The following is a 15,690-nucleotide window of genomic DNA, read 5'->3' as shown; positions in this document are numbered from 1 at the left end:
TTCTGTCCTGGGACAGAGGCACACAGAGCCTCCAGGCTGTTCTCTCCCCGTCGGCTCCTGTCCTCCACCCATCAGGTACCCCCAGAGGGCTGTGTGTGAAGCCCCCTGCTCCATGTCCTCGACCTTCAGGCAGGCTGGCACTCTGAGTCCTTGTTCCCCCTTCCGGTCTTCCAGTGCAGAACACACTGGCAATCCGGGGAAGGAAAAGGAAAGGAGAGAAAGCTTCGTGTCTTTTCCATTTCTGATTCTGAGATCGTTTCAGTGTCTTTGTGCCAGGACTTTCATAGGATTTTTTACTCTCTGTGTCTCAATTGCTATTGTTGCTGATAATATGCCTCGTAGGCCTAGTAATTATCATGTACAGAGCCTACCCCAAGCTCTGCAAACAGAAGACCCTGTATACCGAGGGAATAGACTACTCTTAAGACTGCCATTAAGTGTGTGGTTTGAGTTGCATGTAAAGATTTTAGGAGACCTGATGTTAAACATCTCTATAGTAGTTTCTTAATTAATTGAGAAACATCCTTATTCCCAATAATGGTCGTATATTCAGTTGAGTCAAAGTGAAGAGTAAATTGCATATTCTATAACTACTTAATAAGCCCTTTGTTCTTACCTATGACATGTGCTAATGGGAGCTAAATGCCATCTTTACAAGGAATGTAATTTAACATTGTTCTGCTAAAAATACTGACCTCCCGGTAGATATGCTTAATAATCAATGTGCCTTTATTGTATTTTTTTTTTGCCTTTATCTTATTGGTTACATGCTGGTTCTTTCTATGTAGTAAAACTCAGTTTTTGAAATACAAGAGCAGCAGGAAGAGATAGTGAAACCAAACTCTGATTATAGTGATTTTAAGCTGATAATAAAAAAAAACATTTATTTTCATAAAACAGAATTATGAGCAGTGGTGGTCTTTTTCTATAGGAAAAATATGTATTTGTTTAGGATGTACATCTTTCCATTCCCTTTCATCTAAGAATATAACCACACTGACTTTAACTAATTTATAATTTGCCTTATGAGTTTAGATATGTGTATCCATTTGGGGGATAGGAATTTCTCACAGGAGGACCCATGAGTTATTTTAATTTCTTGGCACTTGGTAGGGCTTTGTGAGCACCAGGAACTATTCATCACAATTCATGAGTCTAAGCATGATTTACTAGAGATAACTATTGATTATGGAATTTCCTATCTGAAAGGCTTCTTGGAGGAGGCTGTATGGTTCATCTTACAGATGAAGTAACAAGCAGAGAGGAGATATGATTTGCCCAAACCACACAGTGTTAGAAGAAAAGTTGGAATAGAATTCCAGCCTCCCCATTTCCATTCTATTGCCCTTTCCAGTATATCAAGCTTTCAAAGGGGCGGAAAAACAACCAGGCACCTGAGTGGTGAAACAGCTCCCCCCAGTGTCTCTTTTGTTTGTATCGCAGAAGGACTCCACGTTCACCCGTGGAAGCAAAGGCTTTCTTTGTAAAGAGAGGCGCTTGTCATCCATCCTTCCATTCACTCATTAAACCATGCTACAGAAATCAGGAGAGTTAAAATAGGCTGATGTAAATGCATATGGGTACCCAGAACTTTCCCAAATGGACAAAAAAATTCAAACCTGAAAAACTTTTTTTGACAGTTTATTATAACGTATCTTATGCATCTAAAAAGGTATAGAGAATCACATGAGTAGTTAGAGTCCCACTCCAGAGATTAAAAAATAATCATTTCCAATTCAGTTGAAGACCCCAGTGTATCCCTCCCTGACTGTATTCCCTTCCTACCTTTCCCCAGGGTAGTCACTACCCTGAATTTTCTACCTTTCATTCTTTTCCTTTTCTTTACAGTATCCACAAACTTCAGTTTCTCATAATTTTGGATTTTATTTAGGTTATATCACAAAGTAAGTATTCTGTGGTGGTGGTGATTTAGTCCCTGAATCGTGTGCAACTCTTTGTGACCCCACGGGCTGTAGCCCACCAGGCTCCTGTCCATGAGATCTCCTAGGCAAGAATACTGGAGTGGGTTGCCATTTCCTTCTCCAGGGGATCTTCCTGACCCAGGGGTTGAAAGCATGTCTCCTTCATTGCAGGTGGATTCTTTACCACTGAGCCACCTGGGAAGCCCAAGTATTCTTCTGCAACTTTCCTTTATCATTCCGTATTATGTTGTGAGCTTCACTCAGTATCTGTTGCTCTAGTTCATTTTTACTGCTATACAGTTATTATGAAAATATATCTATTCATTCTTTATTTGTTGGACTTTTCAGATCATTTCCAAGCTTTTCTAGTACCATCAGTGCTGCCACAAACACTGAGGCACATGACCCATTGTGTACATGCACAAGAAATTTTTTCTGACTGAATGGCTATACCAAGAAGTGGACCTGCTCCACTGGTAGTGGAATCGAAGGAAATATCTCTCTTCAACTTAAGAGACCATGCTAAGTGGTTCTATAAAGTAGCTGCAACATTTTACACTCCTACAAGCAGTGTGTTAAGAGCTCCATTCTTCTAAATCTTCTTCAAAGTGTAGTATTGACAAATGTAATTTTTGTCAGTGTGGTGGGTGGAAGATGGTATTTCATTACAACTGTAATTTGTATTTTTCTTATTGCAAGTTGAGCATCTTTACACATCTGTAATGGGTCATTTGTGTTTTCTCATCTGTGAGATGCCTGTTCATGTCTCTTGCCCATTTTTTTCTATTAGATTGTTTACCTTTTTCTTGTTGCTTTGTAAGAAATCTTTGTATATTTTAGATCCTAATCTTTGTCAGTCATTAAGTGTAGAATGTATCTTCTAGTAGTTTGAGATTTTTCTCTCTCTTTTTTTGTGAGACAAGTATATTTGCAGTAGTTTTAGGTTCACGGCAAAATTGAGAGGAAGATAGAGATTTCCCATGTAACTCCTGCCCCTTGACATGCATGGCCTCTCCCATTACTAACATTCCCCATTGGTGGGTTTGTCTTCTTACTCTTTTCTTGGCGTCTTTTTAAGAAATGATTTCAAACTTAACAGAAAGTTTCCAACAAAGAGTTCTTGTCTATTGGAGTTCCGGTTTGATGGTGAGTTCCTTCACCTAGAAATACCAAGTCTCAATGTTTTACCACATTTGTTTTAAAATTTTATCTGTTCAGTTCAGTTCATTTAGTTCAGTTGCTCAGTATTGTCTGACTCTTTGTGACCCCATGAACCTCAGCATGCCAGGCCTCCCTGTCCATTACCAAATCCCGGAGTTCACCCAAACCCATGCCCATCAAGTTGGTGATGCCATCCAGCCATCTCATCCTCTGTTGTTCTCTTCTCCTCCTCAATCTTCCCCAGCATCAGGGTCTTTTCAAATGAGTCAGCTCTTTGCATCAGGTGGCCAAAGTATTGGAGTTTCAGCTTCAGCATCAGTCCTTCCAATGAACACCCAAGACTGATATCCTTCAGGATGGACTGGTTGGATCTCCTTGCAGTCCAAAGGACTCTCAAGAGTCTTCTCCAACACCACAGTTCAAAAGCATCAATTCTTCAGTGCTCAGCTTTCTTTATAGTCCAACTCTCATATCCATACATGACTACTGGAAAAACCATAGCCTTGACTAGATGGTCCTTTGTTGGCAAAGTAATGTCTCTGCTTTTTAATATGATGTCTAGGTTGGTCATAACTTGCCTTCCAAGGAGTAAGTGTCTTTTAATTTCATGGCTGCAATCACCATCCACAGTGATTTTGGAGCCCAAAAAAATAAAGTCAGTCACTATTTCCACTGTTTCCCCATCTATTTGCCATGAAGTGATGGGACCAGATGCCATGATCTTAGTTTTCTGAATGTTGAGTTTTAAGCCAGCTTTTTCACTCTCCTCTTTCACTTTCATCATGACGCTCTTTAGTTCTTCTTCACTTTCTGCCATCAGGGTGGTGTCATCTGCATATCTGAGGTTATTGATATTTCTCCTGGCAATCTTGATTCCAGCTTGTGCTTCCTCCAGCCCAGCGTTTCTCATGATGTTCTCTGCATATAAGTTAAATAAGCAGGGTGACAATATACAGCCTTGACGTACTCCTTTTCCTATTTGGAACCAGTCTGTTGTTCCATGTCCAGTTCTAACTGTTGCTTCCTGAAATGCGTACAGGTTTCTCAAGAGGCAGGTCAGGTGGTCTGGTATTCCCATGTCTTTCAGAATTTTCCACAGTTTATTGTGATCCATACCGTCAAAGGCTTTAGCATAGTCAATAAAGCAGAAATAGATATTTTTCTGGAACTTTCTTGCTTTTTTGATGATCCAGTGGATATTGGCAATTTGATCTCTGGTTCCTCTGTCTTTTCTAAAACCAGCTTGAACATCTGGGAGTTCACGGTTCATATATTGCTGAAGCCTGGCTTGGAGAATTTTGAGCATTACTTTACTAGCATGTGAGATGGGTGCAATTGTGCAGTAGTTTGAGCATTCTTTGGCATTGCCTTTCTTTGGGATTGGAATGAAAATTGACCTTTTCCAGTCCTGTGGTCACTACTGAGTTTTCCAAATTTGCTGGCATATTGAGTGCAGCACTTTCACAGCATCATCTTTTAGAATTTGTAATAGCTCAACTGGAATTCCATCACCTCCACTAGCTTTGTTCATATATTACTGTTTCTCAGACTAAACTGTAGACATTATGACTTTTTACTCCCTCCCCAAAACTTTATTATGTATTTTCCTAGATGAAAGACATAAAGGCAGGAGTCCGCAGCCTCCTGTTAGCAACCAGGCTGTACAGTAGAAGCTGAGTGGTGGGCAGCTGAAGATCTTCATCTGCATTTGCAGCCGCTCCCACTGCTCTCCTGCCACCCCCGGGTGGGGCCGGCTAGCTGCAGGAACTCAAGCTCAGGGCTCCTACTGCTCTGCATTATGGTGAGCTGTCTAATTATCCCATTACATATCACAGTGTGATAACAACAGAAATAAAGCACTTCCCTCCCTCCCCAGTCTTCTACAAAAGTGGTCCCTGGTGCCAAAAAGACTGGGGACCACAGCATAGAGACATTCACAGTACAATGACAGGAGTCAGACGTTTTTAAAAATTGAGGTTAAATTCACACAATGCAAAATTTACTCTTTTAAAATGAACAATGGCATTTAGAACGTTCATAATGCTGTGAAACCACTATCTCTATCTAATTTCAAAATATTTTCATCAGCGCAAAATAAAACTCCGTACCCAGTGGCCAGTTATTCCCCACCCTGTTCCTAACAATGATTTATATGCTTTCTGTTTCAATGAATTTACTTGCGGATTTTTCATATGAATGGGGTCACTTAGTATGTGATGTTTTGTGACTGACTTCTTTCACTTAGCATAAGGTTTTCAAGGTTCATCCATGCTGTAGCCAGTATCTGTATCTTTTATGACTGAATACTAGTCCATTGTATGTGAGTGAAGCGAAAGTCACTCAGTCATGTCCGACTCTTTGCGACCCCATGGCCTATACAGTCTACGGAATTTTCCAGGCCAGAATACTGGAGTGGGTTGCCTTTCCCTTCTCCAGGGGATCTTCCCAACCCAGAGATCGAACCCAGGTCTCCCGCTTTGCAGGTGGATTCTTTACCAACTGAACTACCAGGGAAGCTCATTGTATAGATATACCACAATTTTTTTATTCATTCATTCATTGAAGGACATTTGGATAGTGCTACCTTGAATATTCACATACAAATAGTTGAGGGCCTGTTTTCAGTTCTTTTGGGTACATAACTAGGAGTGAAATTGCTGGATCGTATGTTAATGGCTGCAGCATTTTCCTACTACCCATGTATGAGAGTTCCTATTTCTCATATCCTTGTCACCTCTCCTTATTCCAATCCAAGTTTTTTAACGGCCATCTGGTGGGTGCAGAATCTCATTGCGGTCTTGATTTGCATTTTTCCTTAATGATTAGTGATGCTAAACCATCTTCTTAAGTGTCTATTTCCCTTTTGTGTATCTTCTTTCGAGAAATGTCTACTCAAGCGATTTTAACCAGATAATTTGTTGTTTTTTTTTGTTATAAGACTTTATATTCTGAATACTAGACTGTTATCAGATATATGATTTGCCAATATTTTTTCCCCATTCTGTAAGGTTGCCTTTTCACTTTCTTTATGATACCCTTCAACATCATGAAAGTTTTCAGAAAGTTGATTATGACATATCTTGGCATGGCTTTCTTTGGGTTTATTCTGTTTGGAATTCATTCAGCTTCTTAAATCTATAGATTAGTTGCTATTGTTTTTCAGCCACTAAGTAGTGTTTCAACTCTTTGCAACCCTATGGACTGCAGCACTGCCAGGCTTCCCTGTCCTTCACCATCTCCCAGAGTTTACTCAAATTCATGTCCATTGAGTCGGTGATGCTTTCTAACCATCTTTTCCTCTGCCACCCTCTTCTCCTTTTGCCTTCAATCTTTCCCAGCATCAGGATCTTTTTTAATGAGTTGGCTCTTCACATCAGGTGGCCAAAGTATTGGAGCTTCAGCTTCAGCATCAGTCTTTTCAGTGAATATTCAGGGTTGATTTCCTTTAGGATGGACTAGTTTGATTTCTTTACTGTCCAAGAGAGTCTCAAGAGTCTTCTCCAACACCACAGTTCAAAAGCATCAATTCTTTGGCACTCAGCCTTCCTTATGGTCCAACTCTTGCATCCATTCACGACTACTGGAAAAACCACAGCTTTGACTGTACAGACCTTGGTCAGCGAAATGATGTCTTTCCTTTTTAATAAGCTGTCTACGTTTGTCATAGCTTTCCTTCCAAGGAGCAACAGTCTTAATTTCATGGCTACAGTCACTGTCCAAGGTGGTTTTGGAGCTCAAGAATGTAAAATCTGTCACTGTTTCCACTTTTTCCCCTTCTATTTGCCATGAAGTGATGGGACCAGATGGCATGATCTGTTTTTTTGAATGTTGAGTTTTAACCAGCTTTTTCACCTTCTTCTTTCACCCTCATCAAAAGGCTCTTTAGTTCCTCTTCACTTTCTGCCATTAGAGTGGTATCATCTACATATCTGAGGTTGTTGATGTTTCTCCCACCAGTCTTGATCCCAGCTTGTGATTCATCCAGTCTGGCATTTAGCATGATGTAATTTGCATATAAGTTAAATAAACAGGTTGACAATATACAGCCTTGTCATACTCCTTTCCCAATTTTGAACTAGTCAGTTGTTCCATGTCTGGTTTTAACCATTGCTTCTTGACCCTCATACAGGTTCCTCAGAAGACAAGAAAGGTGATCTGGTATTCCCATCTCTTTAAGAATTTTCCAGTTTGTTAAGATCCACACAGTCAAAGGCTTTTGCTTAGTCAATGAAGCAGAAATAGATGTTTTTCTAGAATTCCCTTGCTTTCTATATGATCCAGTGAATGTTGGCAATTTGATCTCTGGTTCCTTTGTCTTTTCTAAGCCCAGCTTGTACATCTGAAAGTTCTTGGTTCACGTACTGCTAAAGCTTAGCTTGAAAGGTTTTGAGCATAACCTTACTAGCATGTGAAATGAATGCAATTGTCCAGTAATTTGAACATTCTTTTGCACTGCCCTTCTTTAAGATTGGAATGAAAACTGACTTTTCTAGTCCTGTAGATTAGTGCCTTTTGTCAAATTTGGGACGTTGTCAGTCATTATTTCTCCAAATACCTTTTTTAGCCTGACTTCATCTTCCTCTGCTTTAGGAACTCTGATTACATACATGTTAGACATTATAATCCATTAAGACTCTGAGACTTTTTTTTTATTCTGTTTTCTCTGTATTGTTTGTTTTGGATGATTTATATACTTCTATCTCCAAGGACATCGACTCTTTCCTCTGTCTTCTTCATTCTGCTGTCAAGCCCATCTAAATAAATTTTGGTTGTTGAATTTTTTCAATTCCAAAATTTACACTAGATTTTCCTCTACCATTTCTGTAGAGAATTAAAATTTTTTCATTTGTTTCAAACATGTCTCATTGTTCCTTGAAGCACTTTGTGAAATTTACTCTAAAATCCTGGTTCAGATGATTTTAGTATTTGTGTCAACTTGGAGTTGGCCTGTTAGTTTTTTCTCGCCTGAGTTATGAGGCATATCTTCCCCCACCTTGTTGTTTTTAAATGGTGTCTTTACTTGTCTCTTTGTTCTTCTATATAAATTTTAGAATAAGTTTATCAAGTTCCATGAAAAATGTAGACTGGAATTTTGATTGAAATTGTATTGACTTAATAAATTAATTTGGACAAAGCTGGATCTTCACTCTGCTGAGTCTTCCTGTTCGTGTTCTTTACATTTATTGAAATTTTCTTTAATGTCCTTCAGTAAGATTGTATTATTTTCTCAGTGAAGGTCAGGCTCATCTTTTGTTAGCTTTATTAGGTGCTGTGGGGTGCTGTGCTTAGTCATTCAGTCGTGTCCGCCTTTTTGTGATTACTGTTGGGAATAGTATCTTTTTAAAATTATGTTTTAAATGGTTAGTTGCTTGTAGATAGAAATGCAGTTGACTTTGGTATATTGATTTTCTAACAATGAACTCTTTGCAATCATAATCGTTTTTCTGTAAATCTCTTTAGTTCGTTTTGATTACCTTTCATTTCTTTTTGTTTTACGGTGCTGCCTAAGACCTCTTTATTACAATATTAAGTCAGAGGGATAATAGTAAGAATTCTTACTTGGTTCTGATCAAAAGAAAATGTTTATGACATTTTCCTTTTGAGTATGATTTTTGATGTAGGTGTTGGAAGAAATCTTTTAACAAGTTAAGGAAATTCCCATTCTATTCCTGTTTGCTGAGAATTGTTTTAAAAATTGAGAATGCAAATGATCACAAGGTTTTTAACCTTTCTTTTGTTAATGTGATGCAGATTATTAAATTAATTCAAAATCATTACTTAGGTTAAAAGAACACAGTGTTTTAGATGAGAGCTTTATTTAATCAAAGTTGAGGTAAAAACAATAAAGAGTCTGAGATTATTGTAAAATCTTTTATTAACTTAATCATTTTAGTCAATAAAGGGATTGGGCTAACTCAATTTTAAAGAGTTCTAAATCAAAAGTTTTTTTTCTGCCTTTAAGCAGGGTCACAAACTGCCAGTTTGCCAAGTCATTGGTAAAAAGTCTGGTTCTACATGTAGGCCTTTTCCAAAAATTGCTTTAGTGAGTTAGCGACTGATTGCATTAGTGATTAGAGAGAATTTCGTCCCCACCCCCAGGAGCTTCACTGCCTCTAGATTCCCCAGAGTCCAACAGTTAGAAGACATGGGAGGATAAGAGGAAAAAAGGGTGGGAAACCCAGCGTGCGGCACCGCTTTGATCGCCTATAATTGTGAGTATCAACCTATGACATTTCTGGCTAGATTTGGGTCTACATTGTAAAATACACTTCTTGTGGAAATGCGAACAAACTTGCATTTCTTTATGGGCAAGTATGAATGGCTTTAGTCAAGGTAGATTATTTTTCAAGAGCGAATACATTTTTGGATGAGTAATGATTTAATGAGGATACAAAATGATTATTGTTCTTTCTGGCTCTAGATAATAGTCCAGTGTTTTATAGTTAGCCATAACAGAGCATGACATAATATCTCATACACAATCCACTTTCACATTCAATATCACACACACACACACACACACACACACACACACACACACATATATAAGTAGCATCACCGACTCAATGGGCATGAGTTTGAGTAAGTTCCAGGAGTTGGTGATGGACAGGGAAGCCTGACGTCCATGGGGTCACAGAGAGTCAGACACGACTGAGTGACTGAATTGAGCTGATATATTAGTAGGCCAGAATTAGCACAAAACAGTCTACCTGGAAAAAACTTATAAAAAGACAATTTATCTGAAATATTGAAGAAGAGATCTGATGGTTACAAGTGTTACTTCTTCAGGAAATTAATTGATGATTGGATAATTTATCAACCAACGATATCAGTTTTCAGAAATATGTTTTGATATATTCATAATGATGAATTTCCCCAACAGAATGATTCCAAAACTAAAAACCAGAAAGCATAGGCATTGAAGCCAGAATATCTGAGTTTAAATTACAGCTATTCCTTTCACTAATTGTGTAATCTGGGGTAAATAATTTAGCCTATAAGTCTCTATTTCGTCATCTATAAAATGGTGACAATTAGCTCTTAGAGTTGTTAGAAAGATTAAACGAACTGAGGCACATTCAATGCCCAAGATATTAAACATTTGGGCACGGTATTTCTAATTCCCTTCCAGTGAAGAGCACCATCATTACGCAGTACAGCCTGCTGTGAGAAGGAGGGACTCCGAGGCTGCACCGCCTGGGTTGGCCGCTGGCTCCACCATCTCGCCAGCTGCGTGACCATGGGCACACTCCTTAAACCAGCCATACTTCAGTTTTCTCATCTGCAAAATGGGCATTATAAAAGCGTCTTCCTCGTAGGGTGGTAGGATTAAATGAGTTTATTTCTGTAAAATGCTTAGAACAGGGACTGGCACACCGGAAATGCCATGTAAGCGTTAGCTGGTGTTGTAGTGAGACACTCATGGTTTATTGTACTGGTATATCTCAGAACTACTACATGTACATCTACAGTTGATCAGTAATATGTGGATGAGTGTATTTTTCTAGTGATTTCAGTGCTAGGGGTGTACTGAAGGGGGTGGAGCAGCAGAGGAGGTCACGCATTTCCTCAGTATCAGCTGAAAATGCTCTGCAAAAGCAGCTGCCTTTGCAGAATCTAGCTCCGGGCATAGGGAGAAAGGAGCAGAGATATTCCATTTCCCCATGGGTGCCATTTACCCTCACTAAGCCATGGCTTTAATGAGCACCAATATTTTTTAGTTCCCTTGTAAATGGTGTTTACAGTGAAAATCGTATTACAGCAGCATTAAAGAATTGTTCAAAGATAAAAAATAAATCAACTACAAACATGCAAAAACTGATTTAATTCTTTCAATTTCCCTCCGGTTTTTGTTTATGTGCACATGCAGTATGTGTTTACACAGCTGTCGTCAATGTGCACATAGCATTTTGTACTTTACTGTGTTTAACATTAGCTGATAACTCTTTCCCTGTTATATAGCCTTTATTATTGTTATTGATGGCTGCAGAGTCATGTTGACAAGCATAATTACTCTTTTTTTGAAAATCAAAACATTCACCTTTTACATACTGTAGGAGAACTCTAGGAATACAAGTCAGGGCAATAAATTATAGAAGAAAAGGAAATCAAAGACCTACACCTCCTATGACAGGAGGAAAGATAGGAGGGGAGTATGTGATTGCCCAAGAACTGTGAAATCCTATAATTTGATTTTGCAGCAGATTTCTACCCCAATGCTTTACTTAACGTATCTATTTTTAAATGTAAGAGGATTAAAAAGAAACTGCATTTGATGGGTACACAGAGGTTTATTATACTATTGTCTACTTTTGTATATGTTTGAAACTTCTGTAATTAAAAAAGGTTTAAAGAAAAGAATGTGCTTATAAAAGATTTTTCCAACCCCCTTGGAAATAGTTTGAGTGTCTCCTGGTGAGCACACCCCCGCAGCCCACACATGTGGGAGTTTTCAAAGTCCTTCTACCTCCAGAGCCTTGCTTTCTTCCTCCAGGAAACTGATGCAGTGCAGGTGCGGTGATGTCCTCCCTGAGAACAGTGCTCCCTCAGACGTGGTGCTTTTGTGCCAGGAACAGCTCCTACCGTCTGCAGAGACCCTGCAGTTGGTAAACCACTGAGGAGAACATCTTGTTTAAGAAGGTGGGGTAGTGGGTAGGGGGGAGTGGTGGAGGCCACAACTGACTCACCACTGGTGGTCTCTGCCGGAGTGGGTGACCCCCAGTAGATGGTCACGGAGCAGGCCAGGCCCTTCCCACCCCACGGTGGGCTGAGACCATCACACCTGCTGGCACAGCACCTTCTGAAGGTGGGTGTCCAGACTCACTAAGTTGTGTGTTCTCTTGGGGTGTCCTGACGACACACTTGCTAAGACCAGGGCTGTCCTTCCTCGTGCAAATTCTGTGGCTCACACAAGTGCCCAGCGGCCTCCCTCTCCTGCCCCACTCTCCATCACCCCCGCGTCAGTCTATCTCAGTCCTGCTGTCAGAACTCCTCCTCTGGTCTTTCCTTCCGGATCTTGTTCTGTTTGTTCTGTGAACGTGCAGGTCAGTCCTCTCCTGAGAGGCAAGTCCCATCTTGCTCCTGACCCCTGACTCCCTCAGCCTCAGCCAACAGCCTCCTGAGGACTCTGGAGGCGTGGCAGCTGTCGGAGGCTCCTGTTGTGTTCAGGAGTGCTGGGCCCCTGGGAGGGGGACAAATATCTACCCCCAGTGGTAGATAATATGGCTTGATTAAAGAGAAATAGAAAATCAAGCCATCCTGCCGTACACTTTAAATCTATACAGCAATGTATGTCAATTATTTCAATAAAACTGGGGGGTGGGGAGTGGAGAGAAATAGAAGACAGCTCTGTGAGATCCAACAGATGGTCTGATTAGGGAGAAGGGAGTCAGGGCAGAATACACACAAACTCCCCACGCTCAGTGGTCAGCTGTTTAGGATTAGGATAGTGTGGTGGTCCCTTTGAAAATCCTCACTGCCAGCATGGGGACTGGTACTCAGCAGCACAGTACAAATGTTTATTGAACAAATAAACAAAACTTCAGGTCAACAAAGTCAGGTATAGAATGTGTATATGAGGGTCAAAGAAATATAGACCAGATGAGTGATCCGAGTGGATAAGAGCAGTGAAGAAGACTTCTCGTAGGAGGGAAATTATTTTTTTAGAAGCTGGAAGGTAGAGAGGAGTCTGGTGTAGAGTTCCATTGATAATACTGAGTGACCTTAGACAACTTATGAACCTTTCTGTGCCTCAAACATACACTCTCTAACATGGAGCCGTGAGTGTCTACCAGATGAGGGTAGGGTGGTCGAGGAGGCTCAGTGCATTCATGGGAAATGGGACCTAGAACTTGGTAAATGGCAGTCAGCGACACCATCTGACACCACATCTTCACCTTCCTAGGGGTCACCCCCTGGACACTGCAGACATTTGAGGATGATGAGGCCTGAATCTTAACTATAAATGGACAGTCAAGGGGAACCAGACATATGAGGAGAAACAACAGCATGAGATTAATAACAGTTATCATTATCGCAATCATTATGACTAATGTTTATTGAATGCTTACCGTGTGCCAGATGTTTTCATCACTTCATACAGTTTAAATCATTTAATCTTTACAACTCTATTTCACAGAGAGGGAACAAAGGCCTAAAGAGCTATACCTTTTGACTTAATTGAAAAATATACCAGTATGAAAGAAATTTGGGGGAAAAGGAAAAAACAGAAACGCCATGATTATCTCTCCTTCTACTCCTCTTACAGAACATTTTCATTTTCCTAAATTACTTTCTAATCCTTGTTCATTGCCAACTTGTCTTTTAAAATAATTTTATTCTTTATATGAAAATGATGTGGGCTCATTATGAAAAGTTTCAAGCAATAAAGAAGTACAAATAAGAGAGAAAAGAAAGAGCTGATATTTAAGAACAAAATGCTGCTGGCATCACGTGACCCTCTTCACCGGGTGTCTGCTGTTCGTGTTGAGTCACTGAAGTAAAATATTACTCTACAGAACTTGGATGTTTTTACTAATTATTGAATAAAGGAAGGCTAACTTAAAGTTTGTGTTATGAGGTACTAAACTACCCAATGGGCTTCCCAGGCGGCACAGGGGTAAAGAATCCACCTGCCAATGCAGGAGATGCAAGAAGCGTGGATTCAATCCTTGGGTCAGGAAGATCCCCTGGGGTAGGAAATGGCAACCTGCTCCAGTATTCTTGCCTGGAAAATTCCATGTACAGAGGAGCCTGGCGGGCAACAGTCCATGGTGTCGCAGAGTCAGACATGACTGAGCACACACACAGACTACCTGATACACCAAAACTTATCAGTTCTCAGATTATATTTTTTCCTAGAAAAAAAATAAGATTCTTTGTATAAAATAATTGGAAACTATAAATTCTTGATATTTTTTTCTGTTCGTTAGAGATGCAAGACTTCCACCAGTAAATCAAAAGCTGTAGAAATCTTCTGCTCGGATTCTAAGCATACTGAGGGAAGAAGGTAATGCTTTTTTTAACATATGAGAAGATGTGTATGTGCATAAGATATGAGTCTTATGCAACTCCTGGAAAAAAAAAACTCATTATTCAGATTTCTGTGAGGGGTTTGAGTCTGAAAACAATGTGTTGCGAAAGGAGAAAGATTGGTGATCTCTCAGAATTTCAAAGTCTAAGGGGCCTTACAGACTCTGTACTTCGCTACTCATATTTAGAGATAAGGAAATGGGCCAGAGAAGCTGAGGAGGATAGAATAAATCACAGTAAGCTAAGATCAGAACCCAAGTCATTTAGAAACATTAGTAGTCATTTAGAAACCTTTATTCCTATTGATGGGAAAGGAAAAAGAAAAGGGAAAAAAAAAGAGCAAGGAGTTGAAATAAAAACTCAAAACAGATGTTTTATGGGTCAAAACAGTAAAGCCTTCTGGTATACTTCCTAACTTCTGAATTAATTTTGGCCGATTGCCAGGATTTGACTAGCAGATCAGAAATTCCCCTCTTTCCTTTGGCAATGTAAAATAAGCAGATTTCAAAAGTAGTTCCCATCTCCTCCCTGAAAAATCAGTGCTTATACCTGTGGAGAAAAGGGAGAGGGCCAATGTACAGATGCCCCCATCAGCGAGTACCCATCCCCAACGGGCATCAGGGGATCATAAGGCCCTGAGCCTGGCCTTGCACCACCATCGGAAGATATCACACACACGGTGATAAATACATGTTCTGTGGGATTTTAGAGATCTCACATCTTGGTGATATCCTGTTAATATTACTCTTTGAAATTAGCTTAGGTTTTAAATGAGCAGAGGGTTGCTTTTGGAAGTCCCACCATGATTGCTTCCTTGGGACCAAAGCCCCACGCATTTTAAGGGGTCCTCAAGTAGCAGTTGTACACAACCCTAAAGGCCACTACTGTTTTCACAGATGTGCTGCAAGGGCACCAAACATCAGATACAAAGCACTGAGGAACCTCAAAGAGAAAGCTTGCTGCAGAGTGAACAGGAGAGCTGGAAACGGGAACCTGGAAGTGTTTCCAATGGGCTTGACACTTGCTGTGTTCGGCATCTTCATTATTGTGATATTTGTCTACATAACCATGGAAAGCAAGTAACTCTTTGGTTAAGTGCTTTGGAAGCAGAGTGAGGAACACGTGCCTGAGTATTGCTCCGAGCCCTCCTGCTTCAGGAGGGAACAAAAGCTACTCTCAAGGTGGAGACCCAGCCCCACAGCCAGGCAGTCTTCCCTTGCCCTGTGCTGAGCTGAAGGGTCTGTGACCAGGCTCCAGACAGGTGGAAGGGATGAGGGAGCGAGCCAGGCATTTGTGTCAAAGAGCTTGATAGTAGGAAGTTCCCCGAATCAGGTTGGCCATCATTAAAAGTACTTTCATGTTCGTGCAGCCCTCTAAGAAGGAGACTGTGCCTGGAGTTGTTCTTTTTCACTATGGTGATAAGCCGTGGATCACATTTTATTCACTCTTCAAACTAGGTAGTCAACTATGGGCAAGACCACAACAGGTGATGAACAAAAAAGGGAGCGTATCTGCTTTGGCAAACACAAAGAACTAGCCAACATCACCAGTAATGAAAAGAAAATCACTCAGAACA

The 15,690-nt window shown here is 40.3% G+C and overlaps 1 protein-coding gene across 1 annotated transcript in view; it reads left to right on the top strand.

The window, feature by feature from the left end:
• Positions 1–15,197, top strand: part of LEMD1 (LEM domain containing 1) — a 66,204-nt gene extending 51,007 nt beyond the window's left edge. The window contains exons 5-6 of the mRNA XM_061161182.1: positions 14,015–14,091; positions 15,011–15,197. Of these exons, the coding sequence (XP_061017165.1) occupies positions 14,015–14,091; positions 15,011–15,197 (264 nt within the window). The remainder of the gene's footprint in view (positions 1–14,014; positions 14,092–15,010) is intronic.
• Positions 15,198–15,690: the final 493 nt, after the last annotated feature.

Source organism: Dama dama, chromosome 14, assembly GCF_033118175.1.
Source record: "Dama dama isolate Ldn47 chromosome 14, ASM3311817v1, whole genome shotgun sequence".
In the NCBI taxonomy this organism is placed as follows: Eukaryota; Metazoa; Chordata; class Mammalia; order Artiodactyla; family Cervidae; genus Dama; species Dama dama.
This window is presented reverse-complemented; position numbering and strand designations above follow the sequence as displayed.